This window comes from Amphibalanus amphitrite, unplaced genomic scaffold, assembly GCF_019059575.1.
Source record: "Amphibalanus amphitrite isolate SeventyFive unplaced genomic scaffold, NRLGWU_Aamphi_draft 000226F_arrow, whole genome shotgun sequence".
Taxonomy (NCBI): domain Eukaryota; kingdom Metazoa; phylum Arthropoda; class Thecostraca; order Balanomorpha; family Balanidae; genus Amphibalanus; species Amphibalanus amphitrite.
Window position 1 is genome coordinate 193,254 of NW_024881721.1, and position 18,632 is coordinate 211,885.

The following is an 18,632-nucleotide window of genomic DNA, read 5'->3' on the forward strand; positions in this document are numbered from 1 at the left end:
ACGGTCTGAGGTACCCCCAGTTTGAAGATTCGGCTGTAGAATATGTAGTTTTAAATACGTAGTTTGACGTACATCTCGGAAAAGTGAGATACGGCCAGAAATGAGTGTGGGTCCCTCCGTTCTGAAGATTCTGATCGACGCCGATTGAAATAATTCGCCGTGCATATCTCGGCTTATTGACGACCGATTGACACGGGATCAACACCGATCGATACCAAATGGCTCTGTGGGGGGGGGGGGGGGGGAGTAGAGTGGCAAGTTTTCCTACCCGACGAACCCGGAATTATCCCGAGGGGGTAGGTGTGGGAGTAGAGTCGGGGGAACGGGGGGGGGGCGAGTGCAAGTACCAAGTACTTTCGCAAGTACCAAGCAAGTACCAAATACCAAGCAAGTACCAAGTACTTTGGCAAATACCGAGTACTTATGCAAATACCAAGCAAGTACCAAGTACTTTGGCAAGTACCGAGTACTTTGGCAAGTACCAAGCAAGTACCAAGTACTTTTGCAAGTTCAGCAAGTTTTTCGCCAATATCGAAGCTTCTAGACGTCCGATCGTCACCGGAAAAACACCCATCGATCCCAAATTTTCTCCCTCATACTTTGATTGCCAAAGCGACGCGGAGCGAGCCAAGATATCTTGTTTAATTATCCATTTGAGTAGGATTGCGGGTTTTTTGAAGTGCTCAGTTTTTGCAGCGAGCTTTTCCTGTTAGGGCTTGCGAGATAGCTGCGTACACACATATCTCTTCAGCATTGCGCGCCACACAGGAATGCGGCTGATTCACGTGCTTTTGTGAGCGAGGTGCTTCCCTCCGGGAGAAATTCGCCGTCCCCATATGCTTAACACAGAGCCGAGCGGCGGCTGACAGGTGGCCGGCTCTCGGGAGATCGGCAGCCGACACTCGAAAAATCGACAAGCCGCCGCTGAATGCGCGTGCGGCAGTGCTGAGCCGAGTCGTTCCCACGGTCTGAGGTACCCCCAGTTTGAAGATTCGGCTGTAGAATATGTAGTTTTAAATACGTAGTTTGACGTACATCTCGGAAAAGTGAGATACGGCCAGAAATGAGTGTGGGTCCCTCCGTTCTGAAGATTCTGATCGACGCCGATTGAAATAATTCGCCGTGCATATCTCGGCTTATTGACGACCGATTGACACGGGATCAACACCGATCGATACCAAATGGCTCTGTGGGGGGGGGGGGGGGGAGTAGAGTGGCAAGTTTTCCTACCCGACGAACCCGGAATTATCCCGAGGGGGTAGGTGTGGGAGTAGAGTCGGGGGAACGGGGGGGGCGAGTGCAAGTACCAAGTACTTTCGCAAGTACCAAGCAAGTACCAAATACCAAGCAAGTACCAAGTACTTTGGCAAATACCGAGTACTTATGCAAATACCAAGCAAGTACCAAGTACTTTGGCAAGTACCGAGTACTTTGGCAAGTACCAAGCAAGTACCAAGTACTTTTGCAAGTTCAGCAAGTTTTTCGCCAATATCGAAGCTTCTAGACGTCCGATCGTCACCGGAAAAACACCCATCGATCCCAAATTTTCTCCCTCATACTTTGATTGCCAAAGCGACGCGGAGCGAGCCAAGATATCTTGTTTAATTATCCATTTGAGTAGGATTGCGGGTTTTTTGAAGTGCTCAGTTTTTGCAGCGAGCTTTTCCTGTTAGGGCTTGCGAGATAGCTGCGTACACACATATCTCTTCAGCATTGCGCGCCACACAGGAATGCGGCTGATTCACGTGCTTTTGTGAGCGAGGTGCTTCCCTCCGGGAGAAATTCGCCGTCCCCATATGCTTAACACAGAGCCGAGCGGCGGCTGACAGGTGGCCGGCTCTCGGGAGATCGGCAGCCGACACTCGAAAAATCGACAAGCCGCCGCTGAATGCGCGTGCGGCAGTGCTGAGCCGAGTCGTTCCCACGGTCTGAGGTACCCCCAGTTTGAAGATTCGGCTGTAGAATATGTAGTTTTAAATACGTAGTTTGACGTACATCTCGGAAAAGTGAGATACGGCCAGAAATGAGTGTGGGTCCCTCCGTTCTGAAGATTCTGATCGACGCCGATTGAAATAATTCGCCGTGCATATCTCGGCTTATTGACGACCGATTGACACGGGATCAACACCGATCGATACCAAATGGCTCTGTGGGGGGGGGGGGAGTAGAGTGGCAAGTTTTCCTACCCGACGAACCCGGAATTATCCCGAGGGGGTAGGTGTGGGAGTAGAGTCGGGGGAACGGGGGGGGCGAGTGCAAGTACCAAGTACTTTCGCAAGTACCAAGCAAGTACCAAATACCAAGCAAGTACCAAGTACTTTGGCAAATACCGAGTACTTATGCAAATACCAAGCAAGTACCAAGTACTTTGGCAAGTACCGAGTACTTTGGCAAGTACCAAGCAAGTACCAAGTACTTTTGCAAGTTCAGCAAGTTTTTCGCCAATATCGAAGCTTCTAGACGTCCGATCGTCACCGGAAAAACACCCATCGATCCCAAATTTTCTCCCTCATACTTTGATTGCCAAAGCGACGCGGAGCGAGCCAAGATATCTTGTTTAGTTATTCATTTGAGTAGGATTGCGGGTTTTTTGAAACGTTGAGTTTTTGCAGCGAGCTTTTTCTCTTAGGGCTTGCGAGATAGCTGCGTGCACACATATCTCTTCAACATTGCGCGCCTCACAGGAATGCGGCTGATTCACGTGCTTTTGTGAGCGAGGTGCTTCCCTCCGGGAGAAATTCGCCGTCCCCATATGCTTAACACAGAGCCGAGCGGCGGCTGACAGGTGGCCGGCTCTCGGGAGATCGGCAGCCGACACTCGAAAAATCGACAAGCCGCCGCTGAATGCGCGTGCGGCAGTGCTGAGCCGAGTCGTTCCCACGGTCTGAGGTACCCCCAGTTTGAAGATTCGGCTGTAGAATATGTAGTTTTAAATACGTAGTTTGACGTAAATCTCGGAAAAGTGAGATACGGCCAGAAATGAGTGTGGGTCCCTCCGTTCTGAAGATTCTGATCGACGCCGATTGAAATAATTCGCCGTGCATATCTCGGCTTATTGACGACCGATTGACACGGGATAAACACCGATCGATACCAAATGGCTCTGTGTGTGTGTGTGGGGGGGGGGAGTAGAGTGGCAAGTTTTCCTACCCGACGAACCCGGAATTATCCCGAGGGGGTAGGTGTGGGAGTAGAGTCGGGGGAACGGGGGGCGAGTGCAAGTACCAAGTACTTTCGCAGTACCAAGCAAGTACCAAGTACTTATGGAAATACCAAGCAAGTACCAAGTACTTTGGCAAATACCGAGTACTTATGCAAATACCAAGCAAGTACCAAGTACTTTGGCAAGTACCGAGTACTTTGGCAAGTACCAAGCAAGTACCAAGTACTTTTGCAAGTTCAGCAAGTTTTTCGCCAATATCGAAGCTTCTAGACGTCCAATCGTCACCGGAAAAACACCATTCGATCCCAAATTTTCTCCCGAATCTCTTTATGGCCAAAGCGACGCGGAGCGAGCCAAGATATCTTGTTTAATTATCCATTTGAGTAGGATTGCGGGTTTTTTGAAGTGCTCAGTTTTTGCAGCGAGCTTTTCCTGTTAGGGCTTGCGAGATAGCTGCGTACACACATATCTCTTCAGCATTGCGCGCCACACAGGAATGCGGCTGATTCACGTGCTTTTGTGAGCGAGGTGCTTCCCTCCGGGAGAAATTCGCCGTCCCCATATGCTTAACACAGAGCCGAGCGGCGGCTGACAGGTGGCCGGCTCTCGGGAGATCGGCAGCCGACACTCGAAAAATCGACAAGCCGCCGCTGAATGCGCGTGCGGCAGTGCTGAGCCGAGTCGTTCCCACGGTCTGAGGTACCCCCAGTTTGAAGATTCGGCTGTAGAATATGTAGTTTTAAATACGTAGTTTGACGTACATCTCGGAAAAGTGAGATACGGCCAGAAATGAGTGTGGGTCCCTCCGTTCTGAAGATTCTGATCGACGCCGATTGAAATAATTCGCCGTGCATATCTCGGCTTATTGACGACCGATTGACACGGGATCAACACCGATCGATACCAAATGGCTCTGTGGGGGGGGGGGGGGGAGTAGAGTGGCAAGTTTTCCTACCCGACGAACCCGGAATTATCCCGAGGGGGTAGGTGTGGGAGTAGAGTCGGGGGAACGGGGGGGGCGAGTGCAAGTACCAAGTACTTTCGCAAGTACCAAGCAAGTACCAAATACCAAGCAAGTACCAAGTACTTTGGCAAATACCGAGTACTTATGCAAATACCAAGCAAGTACCAAGTACTTTGGCAAGTACCGAGTACTTTGGCAAGTACCAAGCAAGTACCAAGTACTTTTGCAAGTTCAGCAAGTTTTTCGCCAATATCGAAGCTTCTAGACGTCCGATCGTCACCGGAAAAACACCCATCGATCCCAAATTTTCTCCCTCATACTTTGATTGCCAAAGCGACGCGGAGCGAGCCAAGATATCTTGTTTATATATCCATTTGAGTAGGATTTCGGGTTTTTTGAAACGCTCAGTTTTTGCAGCGAGCTTTTTCTCTTAGGGCCTGCGAGATAGCTGCGTACACACATATCTCTTCAGCATTAGACGATAACCAGGAATGCGGCTGATTCACGTGCTTTTGTGAGCGAGGTGCTTCCCTCCGGGAGAAATTCGCCGTCCCCATATGCTTAACACAGAGCCGAGCGGCGGCTGACAGGTGGCCGGCTCTCGGGAGATCGGCAGCCGACACTCGAAAAATCGACAACCCGCCGCTGAATGCGCGTGCGGCAGTGCTGAGCCGAGTCGTTCCCACGGTCTGAGGTACCCCCAGTTTGAAGATTCGGCTGTAGAATATGTAGTTTTAAATACGTAGTTTGACGTACATCTCGGAAAAGTGAGATACGGCCAGAAATGAGTGTGGGTCCCTCCGTTCTGAAGATTCTGATCGACGCCGATTGAAATAATTCGCCGTGCATATCTCGGCTTATTGACGACCGATTGACACGGGATAAACACCGATCGATACCAAATGGCTCTGTGGGGAGGGGGGGAGTAGAGTGGCAAGTTTTCCTACCCGACGAACCCGGAATTATCCCGACGGGGTAGGTGTGGGAGTAGACTCGGGGGAACGGGGGGGGGGGGGCGAGTGCAAGTACCAAGTACTTTCGCAAGTACCAAGCAAGTACCAAGTACTTTTACAAGTACCAAGCAAGTACCAAGTACTTATGGAAATACCAAGCAAGTACCAAGTACTTTGGCAAATACCGAGTACTTATGCAAATACCAAGCAAGTACCAAGTACTTTGGCAAGTACCGAGTACTTTGGCAAGTACCAAGCAAGTACCAAGTACTTTTGCAAGTTCAGCAAGTTTTTCGCCAATATCGAAGCTTCTAGACGTCCGATCGTCACCGGAAAAACACCATTCGATCCCAAATTTTCTCCCGAATCTTTTTATGGCCAAAGCGACGCGGAGCGAGCCAAGATATCTTGTTTAATTATCCATTTGAGTAGGATTTCGGGTTTTTTGAAACGCTGAGTTTTTGCAGCGAGCTTTTTCTCTTAGGGCTTGCGAGATAGCTGCGTACACACATATCTCTTCAGCATTAGACGATAACAAGGAATGCGGCTGATTCACGTGCTTTTGTGAGCGAGGTGCTTCCCTCCGGGAGAAATTCGCCGTCCCCATATGCTTAACACAGAGCCGAGCGGCGGCTGACAGGTGGCCGGCTCTCGGGAGATCGGCAGCCGACACTCGAAAAATCGACAAGCCGCCGCTGAATGCGCGTGCGGCAGTGCTGAGCCGAGTCGTTCCCACGGTCTGAGGTACCCCCAGTTTGAAGATTCGGCTGTAGAATATGTAGTTTTAAATACGTAGTTTGACGTACATCTCGGAAAAGTGAGATACGGCCAGAAATGAGTGTGGGTCCCTCCGTTCTGAAGATTCTGATCGACGCCGATTGAAATAATTCGCCGTGCATATCTCGGCTTATTGACGACCGATTGACACGGGATCAACACCGATCGATACCAAATGGCTCTGTGGGGGGGGGGGGGGAGTAGAGTGGCAAGTTTTCCTACCCGACGAACCCGGAATTATCCCGAGGGGGTAGGTGTGGGAGTAGAGTCGGGGGAACGGGGGGGGGGGGGGGGGGGGGTCGAGTGCAAGTACCAAGTACTTTCGCAAGTACCAAGCAAGTACCAAGTACTTTTACAAGTACCAAGCAAGTACCAAGTACTTATGGAAATACCAAGCAAGTACCAAGTACTTTGGCAAATACCGAGTACTTATGCAAATACCAAGCAAGTACCAAGTACTTTGGCAAGTACCGAGTACTTTGGCAAGTACCAAGCAAGTACCAAGTACTTTTGCAAGTTCAGCAAGTTTTTCGCCAATATCGAAGCTTCTAGACGTCCGATCGTCACCGGAAAAACACCATTCGATCCCAAATTTTCTCCCGAATCTTTTTATGGCCAAAGCGACGCGGAGCGAGCCAAGATATCTTGTTTAATTATCCATTTGAGTAGGATTTGGGGTTTTTTGAATTGCTCAGTTTTTGCAGCGAGCTTTTTCTCTTAGGGCTTGCGAGATATCTGCGTGCAGACATATCTCTTCAGCATTGCGCGCCACACAGGAATGCGGCTGATTCACGTGCGATTGTGAGTGAGGTACCCTCAGTTTGAAGATTCGGCTGTAGAATATGTAGTTTTAAATACGTAGTTTGACGTAGATCTCGGAAAAGTGAGATACGGCCAGAAATGAGTGTGGGTCCCTCCGTTCTGAGGATTCTGATCGACGCCGATTGAAATAATTCGCCGTGCATATCTCGGCTTATTGACGACCGAACACCGATCGATACCAAATGGCTCTGGGGGGGGGGGGGATAGAGTGGCAAGTTTTCCTACCCGACGAACCCGGAATTATCCCGAAGGGGTAGGGGTGGGAGTAGAGTCTGGGGAACGGGGGGTGGGGGGCGAGTGCAAGTACCAAGTACTTTCGCAAGTACCAAGCAAGTACCAAGTACTTTTACAATTACCAAGCAAGTACCAAGTACTTATGCAAATACCAAGCAAGTACCAAGTACTTTGGCAAATACCGAGTACTTATGCAAATACCAAGCAAGTACCAAGTACTTTGGCAAGTACCAAGCAAGTACCAAGTACTTTTGCAAGTTCAGCAAGTTTTCGCCAATATCGAAGCTTCTAGACGTCTGATCGTCACCGGAAAAAACACCATTCGATCCCAAATTTTCTCCCGAATCTTTTTATGGCCAAAGCGACGCGGAGCGAGCCAAGATATCTTGTTTAATTATCCATTTGAGTAGGATTTCGGGTTTTTTGAAGCGCTCAGTTTTTGCAGCGAGCTTTTTCTCTTAGGGCTTGCGAGATATCTGCGTGCAGACATATCTCTTCAGCATTGCGCGCCACACAGGAATGCGGCTGATTCACGTGACAAACTCGGTGGCGGTCCCTCCGTTGCGGAGATTCGCCGCCGACCGCCCGACGACGGGAAAAACTGCCGAGTCTGCCGGCAGCTGCTGCCACCTAGCGGTACAACCGCAGTCGGGCGCATACAAGACCGCAGCGTACACTTATCAAAGCATACATGGAAGCCGTAACATAAAACGTGCAAAACATACAAAACAGACCAGGTAGTCGAAACATACAAAAGTGCAGTACCAAGTACATTTGCGAGTACCAAACACTTTCGCAAGTACCAAGCAAGTACCAAGTACTTTTACAAGTACCAAGCAAGTACCAAGTACTTATGCAAATACCAAGCAAGTACCAAGTACTTTGGCAAATACCGAGTACTTATGCAAATACCAAGCAAGTACCAAGTACTTTGGCAAGTACCGAGTACTTTGGCAAGTACCGAGTACTTTGGCAAGTACCGAGTACTTTGGCAAGTACCAAGCAAGTACCAATTACCAAGTACTTTGGCAAGTACCGAGTACTTTGGCAAGTACCAAGCAAGTACCAAGTGAGTACTTTGGCAAGTACCAAGCAAGTACCAAGTACTTTTGCAAGTTCAGCAAGTTTTTCGCCAATATCGAAGCTTCTAGACGTCCGATCGTCACCGGAAAAACACCATTCGATCCCAAATTTTCTCCTTAATCTTTTTATGGCCAAAGCGACGCGGAGCGAGCCAAGATATCTTGTTTAATTATCCATTTGAGTAGGATTTCGGGTTTTTTTTGAAGCGCTGAGTTTTTGCAGCGAGCTTTTTCTCTTAGGGCTTGCGAGATATCTGCGTGCAGACATATCTCTTCAGCATTGCGCGTGACATGGAATGCGGCTGAATTCACGTGCGATTGTGAGTGAGGTACCCCCAGTTGGAAGATTCGGCTGTAGAATATGTAGTTTTAAATACGTAGTTTGACGTAGATCTCGGAAAAGTGAGATACGGCCAGGAATGAGTGTGGGTACCTCCGTCCTGAAGATTCTGAACGGCGCCGATTGAAATAATTCGCCGTGCATATCTCGGCTTATTGACGACCGATTGACACGGGACCAAACACCGATCGATATCAAATGGCTCTGGGGGGGGGATAGAGTGGCAAGTTTTCCTACCCGACGAACCCGGAATTATCCCGAGGGGGTAGGGATGGGAGTAGAGTCGGGGGAACGGGGGGGGCGAGTACAAGTACCAAGCAAGTACCAAGTACTTTTGCAAGTACCAAGCAAGTACCAAGTACTTTTACAAGTACCAAGTACTTTGGCAAATACCGAGTACTTATGCAAATACCAAGCAAGTACCAAGTACTTTGGCAAGTACCGAGTACTTTGGCAAGTACCAAGCAAGTACCAAGTACTTTTGCAAGTTCAACAAGTTTTTCGCCAATATCGAAGCTTCTAGACGTCCGATCGTCACCGGAAAAACACCATTCGATCCCAAATTTTCTCCTTCATCTTTTTATGGCCAAAGCGACGCGGAGCGAGCCAAGATATCTTGTAATGCCCCATTAAAGTAAGACCCTTTGGAAAGGAGTGCACTTGCCAGACATGTCATTTATTTTCCCAATTACGGAACACTTTCCTCATTGTTGTGACTCTGACATTTAATTTTTTTTTTCAGATTAGAGTAGAGACGTTCTTTCACTGACTCCACTGTTCTTCCAATGCTAGATTGAAGTGAAACACCCGCCGTTTATCAGCGGTGGCGAAAAAGTGACTTTTAATTCTCAGAACCTGCTTCAACTAGCGCCAAATGTCATTACACATCTCTCGTCGTGCTCTGCAGCAAAAAGCCTAGAGGCCCAATGAGCAGAGACCTTTCCCATGCCATACCCATTTGTAAGAATGTCGCCAGCCTGCTCCTGGGAGATGTCCATTCTTACCGCCATCTGATGAGGTCACAGTCTTGGATCCAGCATCCACACCCCTAGAGCAGGGTCAATGTTTTCCGATTTTGTCACCTTCTACGGCGTTTTTTGATATTTTTCATTTTGGACGCTGTTCCTGCCCTGCTTGAAATTAGCAGCTCAAGCTTAAACAGTGTCATGTGATGGGCCACAACCAATAAGTTTAATTTCAGGTCCTTTTTAATTTCAGATGAAGACATGGCTTTGAAATCGCAATACTTTATAAAAGCTCGGTTCTCGATTTTCTCCCTTTTCACCGAAGGCGGAATCTTCTTCACTTAAACGGGCTCTGAAAACGAAACGAAAATGACTAGGACTTCAAATTTGGTGTACACACCTAAGTATAGTGGCAAAATATGTGACCAAATTTTCATGAACCTGCGTCACCTGTTAGGCTCAAAACTTTTCATTCACCCCACGTATATTCAAGAATGACGATGTGTTCTCGACAAAAGGGAGGTCGCATGTGTTATCCGTATCTACCTAGTATTTGCATCTGGCATCTCAGATCCACGTTATGGAGTTATAAGCAATCTTAATCTTCTGACCGAGACGCAGCACGGGTTCCGGCCTGGCCGATCCACGGAGTCGGCGATGCTGGACACTGCCAGTTTTCTCATGGAAGGCCTGGATGGCGGCCTCATAGGGTGTCTGACGACCGCTGACACCAGTAAGGCTTTTGACAGTGTCCAGCATCCCCGGCTCCTGGAAAAGCTGGGCTGGTATGGAATCGACGCGCACTGGTTCCGTGACTGGCTGTCCGACAGATGTCAGGTGGTTCGGGGTGGTGAGGAGGTGAGACCGATCACTCACGGCGTGATTCAGGGGTCGCTGCTCGGGCCGATCCTGTTTTTGATTTTCACGAATGATCTAGCATCGTACCTGGACACAAAAACTGTTATGTACGCCGATGACGTTCAGTTTTTGCATAGAGCATCACCAAAGCACATGCCAAAACTCAAATCAGATGTAGAGAGCACTTTAGAGATCGCGAGTCACTGGTTTGTTCAAAACTGTTTGAAAATCAATCCCACCAAAACAGATCTTGTTGTTGTAAAGTCACAAAGGCGCCGACTCGACACAGAATTTACTGTTAAGTTTGGTAGTGCGACGATTCGTCCATCCGTAGCGACCAAGATTCTCGGTGTGGTAGTCGACTCCGGACTGACTTTTGAATCGCATGTGACCGCGGTTATCCGCCGATGCTATGCCACACTAGGGGGACTGTCCAGATCCGCTCGCGGCCTGCCGCGAAACGTGAAGCAGATGATCGTGGAGATGTTAATTTTTCCCCACATCCGATACTGTATGTCTGTGTGGTCGGGATGTGGCGTCGTGCAGCGACACCGTATTCAGAAGGTGATAAACCACTGTGCACAGGTCGTCATGGGAGTCCGACGCTCGGCTCATGTGACGCCTCTGTTGGCAGAGCTATGCTGGCCCCATATAGACAGGCTGGTGGCGGAGAATGACTGCAGTACTGTGCATTACTTGTTGAATAATGCATTCACGCACCGAAGTGCCTCTCTGAGCGGTTTGTACAACGCAGTGACGTGTCGAGCAGACAGACTCGAGCCACTGAGAATATGCAGCTCGAACTGCCGAGGGTCCGCACCGAACATGCTCGCAAGTTCTTTTATTACCGCGCCTATGACCATAGGTGGAGAATTGTGACCAGCTGGGGGTGCTCGGGCGCAGCAAATCCGCCGCCGCCTAGCGGTGACCTTGACCCGCGCCGCCCGGCCGCGGCTCCAAAGCCAAGCCGGCGTGGCCGGCGTGGAATTGGGAGAGCTCGAGCACCCCCAGTCCAGCACAATTCTCCACCCGTGCCTATGACGTTTGGAACTCGCTGCCAGCAGACATTCGGTCGTCACGCACGTCGGCCACTTGTCGCAGGCGTTGTCGACGATTACTCAATGGTGACTAGTCACTGTGCGCGTAGCTTTCGGTCATTTGTACCGATATGCATTTTACTTTTTAAGTCCCATGCTTTTCATGGTTTTTACTTTTAGCTTTAGTGTTTATTTTAGCTTTATATATGTGCCTACCTATTTACTGTATGACACTTGGACTGAAAAGCCGTGAGTGCATGGAGCTTCCAAACGAAATAAATGATGATGATGATGATGATAATCTAAGAAAATTCGCGTATCTTATCATTGCAAAACGCTTCCGAATTCGGGTTTCTATACAATTATACATTGTTGCGCGAATAATACGGGACACAGAAACCATATCCTGAAGGATGGAGCGTTGCGGCACAGCATAACTTCAGGCGCCCACTACTACCGCCATCTAGGAGAGATGCTCGTCAACACGTGGAGTACGGTGGAGCGTTGCGGCACAGTATAACTTCAGGCCCTCACTACTACTGCCATCTGTGAGGGAGATGCTCGTCAAGACATTCAGTACCTACGGTGAAACGTACACCTGGCCATTCCGAAATTTGAATGGATTCCTGTTACACAGATTATAGGTGATATGCTATGCGCTGATGTTCTATGAAGAGGAGACAGCGATACCTACAATTTAACCCTCGCCCTGGCAGGGGGGGGGGTCGATGCGACCCCCCCCTAAGGTTTTTCGAAGATAGCGTAAAAACGGCGGCGCAAATTTGGCACAGCCTATGGGGCAACCTTTTTACATACGACCTGAAAATTTCAGGTCCGGGTGACCTTGGGTCAGGTCACGTCAGAAAAACCGGTACAAGGTCATGGTCAAATTTCAACTTTCTTTTTGCACCTGTCCAACTCACAGTCTTGGACTGATTTCCTTCAAGTTTTCAGGATGTGCTAAGTTCACCGAGTTGTATAACACATAGTTCGGGTTTTTTATGTCACTGACCTGAGGTCAGTTAGAGGTCATTACGTCGTAATGTTAAGCCTATGGGAAAATACTAAATTCGGAAAATACTGGAGATATCCGCTTCGTTCTATCACTTTTGACTTTTGTGCTTTGAAACCACAGTATTTAAGAGCAGGTCACTTGGTGCTTCTTTGTTCGGTGTACTTATCCATGGGTCAGGTCAAATGAAGTCAACTGAGGTCAAATGACGTTTTTGCCAATAACTTGGCACATAATGACGCTAGAGCTTAAAAAATGGTGTCTTTGTATTCCTGGTGATCAGCCGAATCGAATGATATGCGATATGATGCAATTTGGTTAACTACAACTTAACTAATTAATTAACCCTCGCCCGTAAACGGCGATCTGCCACCTTCGCCCATGCAGGGGGGGGTTGGTGCGACCCCCCCCTTGGCGTTTGAAAACGGAGCGTCGTAGAGCTTAGCGGAAAAGACCAACGGATTGCTCTCTCCGAAGTCCGAGATCTCGCGATTGGTGGCATATTTTTTGGTCCTAGGTCAACATTTGACCTACTTTTGACCGGTCAAAGGTCAAATTTTTCGGAAAAATATACTTTTTCAAATTTCCGCGGCGATTGCGGCAAAACGGTGGGAGATATCGACTTGAAACCTTCACTATCGTGTTCCTTGATCAATTCTCTATCGTTTGGTATGTATTTCGTTTCCCTAGCTCTAAAAATGGCGCGTTGGGAGCGCCGGAAGTCGGCAAGGTCACAGTCGGCGGCAGAAATTCGAAAAATCAAAATTTTAAATTTTTGAAATCTGATTGTATTTTTGGATTTGGGAGGTCCATTTGCTCCCTATAGAAGCTAATATTGCTGCATATTCCCATTGAGGTGACAAGAATTAGCAAAATAGTGGTTCGGGCGCTTTTCAAAAATAGTACCGGACGCTGTTCCTCTTGTGACGTCATAGCTCCGTGACCTGACCTGACCCGGTCAAGTTTCTTATACCATATGATAGCCAATACTTGCCCCAACATGCATGGGAAGTTTCATCACGATCCATCAACCGATGTCCGTACCACCGGCAGGAAACCTCGGGCGTTGGCACTCAGTTTGTGAAAATCCGGCCGGAGGCTGTTCCCTTTGTGACGTCATAACTCCGTGACCTGACATGACCCGGTCAAATTTTTTTTTTTAATCAAAAGATGCGCAAGGTTTGCCCCATAAGGTACCCAAAATTTGGCGGCGCTGCGCGCCGCCGTTTTTGCACTATTTCCGAAAAACCTCAGGGGGGGGGGGGGGTTGCACCAACCAACCAGCAGGGTTGGTTAAAGTTTACTTAATAATTAAGAAAAATTTAAAGTACACTTGAGCGAGCAAAAAAGCATATCATTCGACGCGACTTGACGTGCTGAGCTCACTGGTGCTCTTCTTTTTGCTCTATCTTACTTAGATCAAAAGTTATAAGCGAAAAGCTTTTGACCTGTTTTTAGCGGAATTTTTACATTTTTACCCCCAAAGCCCTCCTAAATATTAACCTAAAGCAACCAAATTTGCACAGGGGCGACAACTCCAGGGGGCCCACCTACCTACCAAATTTGGCGTTTCTAGGTGCCATAGGAGCCAATCGCGAGGGGTCGCATCGACCCCCCCCCCCTGCCAGACCGTGTTATGAAAAATGCCCTGCCAGGGCGAGGGTTAATGCAGCTATGCGCATTGTGCGCACTGCGCAGCCTAACGTTCATGATTCAGAAGCTAGGACGATTAGCTTCTAAATCTTTTTCTTTTGTCACGGGGCGGCAATTGTGTAGTCATTTATTTGTGTAAATAATTCCCGTTATGTCTGTCCCACTGCCATGTTTGCCCGACCGCAGCTGAAGAGCAGCAGTGATTTTAGACACGCGTTCGTTTCAGGTTTGTTTTTGTCTGCCTTTCCGGCTACGCTACACTCCACCCATCTGTGACCTGTGGTCCTGCGTGCCGCCACCAGACGCCCCTCTAACCTTGCCGCCCGTCTGCCCGCAGGCTATACCTGTTCAAGTGTTCCGGGTGTGGGGAGCGCGCGCTGCCCCACGAGCTGGTGATGCGCGCCCAGACACAGGTGTACCACATGCAGTGTTTCGTGTGCGTGGTGTGCTGCCAGCTGCTGCAGAAGGGCGACCAGTTCGTGCTGCGACAGGGCCAGCTGCTCTGCAGGGCCGACTATGAGAAGGAGATGTTCATGCTGCAGCAGACACAGGGAGACTTCTGGGACGCCGGCATTCCAGGTAACTGTGCAATGGAGGAGTTAGCCGATGGCATTGTGGCATCAAACTAACGATAGTGACATTGCGATGCTATACATGGAAATGAATGGAATCAAGTGATTATTGTCATGCAGCGGTTGGTGTTTCATGATAAGTTCAAACTGCAGCATTTCGATGACGCCGCCCAACTAGGTCGTCGTCCTTCAAGTCGCAAATTATCGTCGATGCATGCACGGCGTTTCAAAATAGTTGCAACGTCTCACTCTTTTTGACTAAGCCAGCAAGTAGTGAAGGCCTTCTGTCCCTGTCGCAGGTCTGGACCTGGGTGACGAGACGGGCCGGCCTCGGGACGGTCGCAGGGGTCCCAAGCGGCCCCGAACCATCCTGACCTCAGCCCAGCGGCGTCAGTTCAAGGCCTCGTTCGAGGTCAGCCCCAAACCGTGCAGAAAGGTGAGATCGTCGCCTGGGGTGGCATTGAGTGATCACGGTTCGTCGTCTTGAATGCTGTGTGACAGGCATTGGTATACGATACATAAGCAATAACGCACATAGGTATCTGTACCTACAAATAATTGCATTCCAACATTACATATTTCTTATTTAAGCACATCCATCGATAATAAGATCGTCTCGAAGAAATGTAGGTACTTGCATAGGTGTCACTTATCTAAGTGCACTAGCACTAGCCAAGAAAGCAGGAATGCTTTGCACGTGACAGCCAAGTGTCGCATCGGTCGGTAAACTAATCTCGCTCGAATGCATGTACAAACTTTGACAAAGTTTCGTCACCGAACTTTTCCGTACAAAGTTTGTACAGAACTACCGGAACTTTACGACGGAGACAACAAACTTGCCGAAAAGGCACAGGAAAAGGCATAGGGTAACAAAACTGCTGCTGGTGCGCACTGATGCGAGAAAACGCATCGGCTAAAGCCTAAACTCAAACCTAAACCAATCAAAGAAGACCAAACCGTTCTGACCTCTGACGCATCACTCATCACATTCCATCAACACCAAAAGATCGTCGCTGTGCCTATGCAATTCCAATAACCGATCATTCTGGTCCCGTTTCAGATCCGCGAGGCGCTGGCCAAGGAGACGGGTCTGTCGGTGCGCGTGGTGCAGGTCTGGTTCCAGAACCAGCGGGCCAAGATGAAGAAGCTGCAGCGACGCGCCAAGCAGCAGCAGGACGGCCAGGACAAGGACAAGCCGGACAAGAAGGACGCCGCCGACCCCGCCGACAAGAAGGCAGATACTGATTGTGAGTCAAAAGTCAGCGGCATGGTTCCCCAGTGACAGGGGATGGAAACTCAGAGTAGTGTATTGATCATTTCTAACTTCGCAACGGTGAACTTTTTTGATGTTGGCAATGTGCCAGGACTAAGAGCTGTCAGAAATCGGTTACTTTATATCGCTAAGTGCCGTGTCATGATCTAAAAACGAGCTCCTTTGTGCTGCAGATGTGGCCGACAGTCCATACGGCTCTGGAACGCCCAGCGTCGGTCACCCGTACTCCCCTGACGGTAAGCAGCAGACCAATCACACTGCACAGGCAGTCACATAAACGCATTCAGTCCACTAAGCGAAAAAAGTCATTAAGATGAACACTTGAAAGCCTTATTCTAATAGTATACCGATCGCCATACACCTTTATCCCTATGCTGTAACTACTCGCAATTCACCTCCATTACCAACCAATGGACTTTTTCGTCTTTCGGTCATCGAAAAAAGAATATCGTCCCTTTCCGGCTATCCCGAGCGCCCGGGCGGGGCGCGCCCGTAGGCGGCAGCACACTAACTCTTTTCCATTGTTTCAGCACAATCAAACGAGAGTTTCTGTGGCTCGGATGACGTCAGTCTCGAGGACACCGCCTCATTTGAGAACCTCGACGAGAGCCACGCCGAACCCAACATGTGAGTAGCCACGCCAATCGTTATGGATTCTAGTTTATATCTTTCGAGGCAGAGTGAACGATTGAGCCGCCTAATCGAGTGCACTGTTACGACTTAATACTTATTCAGACCTTTGCAGCGTTCGTGAAAGAGTCCAAGCGGTAGTATCAGGCTAAACCATTCGACCTTCAGAGCCCCAATATTCGGCCGGGCGCGTCCGTTTTATCCTGTACTATCCCGAAATGGAAACACCCTCAGTTTGTTTTTCAATAGAAAAACACAATTCTAAAGAATAGTGTTTGTCTAATGAAGAAACAACCTTCGGGTATGTAGGATGCGTCCGAGCAAAACACTGACAGCCCATGGAACTGTCTTCCGCAGGATGCAGACGTCGTCAGCCCCACAGCCGCTGGACATGATGCAAAACTACGGCAGCATCAACCCCATCGACAAGCTGTACCTCATGCAGAACTCGTACTTCACCGACCGTGACCACTGAGGACCCGCTACTGCAGGCAAATGATGGACAGGACTCGCCGTCACGTCCGAACCAAGCCGAGAAAAACTAGCCGAGGAGCCGGCAGAACAGGCCCTACTGTTAACGCCAGACCCCTTGAGACCCTAATTTTTCGCGATTACTTTTAAATGCGTGAAGGAATTACAACCAAGCTCAGGACATGGCCGTTTCAAGACAGGCCGAAACTTTTACAATTTAGATATTTTATCGCCATTTCAATATTTCAGGCACTTGTCATTGACTCGTAATGTTAAATTTCGAGCAAGATTTTCATCCGGTGTGTAGAGGCTATCACCAGTCAGTCTGTGATACGTTATGACGTCACAGCTAAGCCCCGCCTCTGTGGTCTTGGCCTGCGGCGGTTTCGGGCCGGCGCGCGGTCACTCTCGCTGTGGCGGGGAGCGGGGACGGGCGACGGTCGAGCGGTGCCGAAAGCCGGCGGAGTTGTGCGTAGCGTCTTGGCTGACAGTGCCCAGAGAGCGACATGATGACTAAGGAGTCATTAATGCTCAATGCGCATTGCTTCTACAATGCTGATATGTTCGCTGATATATTTTTTTTTATATAAGCTGCAAATGACGGGCAGATGGCATATAACTGACAAGGTTAGGAAATATTCACCTGTATTTAAAGCCTATGGCGTTGCAGATAATGCGATAATGGGATGTCGGATGTCACCAAGTAGCTGCCGATTTGTACATCGCTATGCAACCATCGAACAACGCAATAATAAGTTAATTGCCTGAGCTTCACATCATACGGCTCGCTCGTATTTCAAACAGATACCCTACATCGAAAATCGTATTTGTTAGGAATCGTTAACGTTTGTTCGAAGCACGACTGAGTAGTAGGTTGAAGAGTGATGGTCCTCTTGGTCCTATATACAAGAGTCAACAAGAGCCTAACATTTACTTGACCGTCTGCTGCAATTGACTCATAGCACGTGAAGCGTCAGCGAAATTCATAGTCCTTCACAGATGGCAGGGGTGTCGTTTGTACAGAGGTCGCTGATGGGCACGGGTCAATGCCGCAGTCGTGGGCGGAGCCTAATGTCATATGACGTAGAAAGCCTCTATCCAGGATGGAAAAACAGTTAACATTACGAGTCAATGACAAGTGCCTGAAATATTGAAATGGCGATAAAATATCTAAATTGTAAAAGTTTCGGCCTGTCTTGAAACGGCCATGTCCTGAACTTGGTTGAAATTCCTTCACGCACTTAAAAGTAATCGCGAAAAATTAGGGTCTCAAGGGGTCTGGCGTTAACAGTAGTCCGCTTGGAAATGTGACCGATTGGTCAGCGCTAGTGATAAAGTTTGCAAATGGCTGACATGGGACGGCAAACAAGTCTCGTCAGTAAAAGACCGGCAGGGCAGTGGCATTCTGTGAAATGTGAAGGAGTGGCCCCAGTGGACTCAGCCGTCACCCATAATTCTAGTCAGAGCACTGGCCGGCTCGTGAGTGTCGACAGCAGCTCGCTGATCGTGTTCGCCGCTGTGACAGCTGCAGCATGTGGACAGCTGATGACAGCGATGATGTCACACATACTCCTCCGAAAACGGAAGAGTAAAAAGGCGTAGACTGTCGGTTATGACAGCGGTGACGATGGAGCAAATGTGTACTTTATATCGCTGTCGACCAGCATACCGTTGACACCAGATGCTACATCAATGTTCAAATCGGTGAGGACTATTTTTGCAATAAAAGACCTCACAGACAACACAAGACCGTCGGGACAAGCGAACTGTACAGATTGTGTCTGTACAGTGTTTGACATGATGTCAATAGGATGTGGCGTGCATGG

At 48.9% G+C, this 18,632-nt stretch overlaps 1 protein-coding gene across 1 annotated transcript in view; it reads left to right on the top strand.

The window, feature by feature from the left end:
- LOC122385674 (LIM homeobox transcription factor 1-beta.1-like) overlaps nt 1-16,918 on the top strand; it is a 59,435-nt gene extending 42,517 nt beyond the window's left edge. Inside the window, exons 3-8 of the mRNA XM_043374119.1 lie at nt 14,198-14,439; nt 14,732-14,868; nt 15,493-15,679; nt 15,879-15,941; nt 16,236-16,332; nt 16,693-16,918. Coding sequence (XP_043230054.1) covers nt 14,198-14,439; nt 14,732-14,868; nt 15,493-15,679; nt 15,879-15,941; nt 16,236-16,332; nt 16,693-16,810 — 844 coding nt within the window. The 3' untranslated portion in view covers nt 16,811-16,918. The remainder of the gene's footprint in view (nt 1-14,197; nt 14,440-14,731; nt 14,869-15,492; nt 15,680-15,878; nt 15,942-16,235; nt 16,333-16,692) is intronic.
- Nucleotides 16,919-18,632: the final 1,714 nt, after the last annotated feature.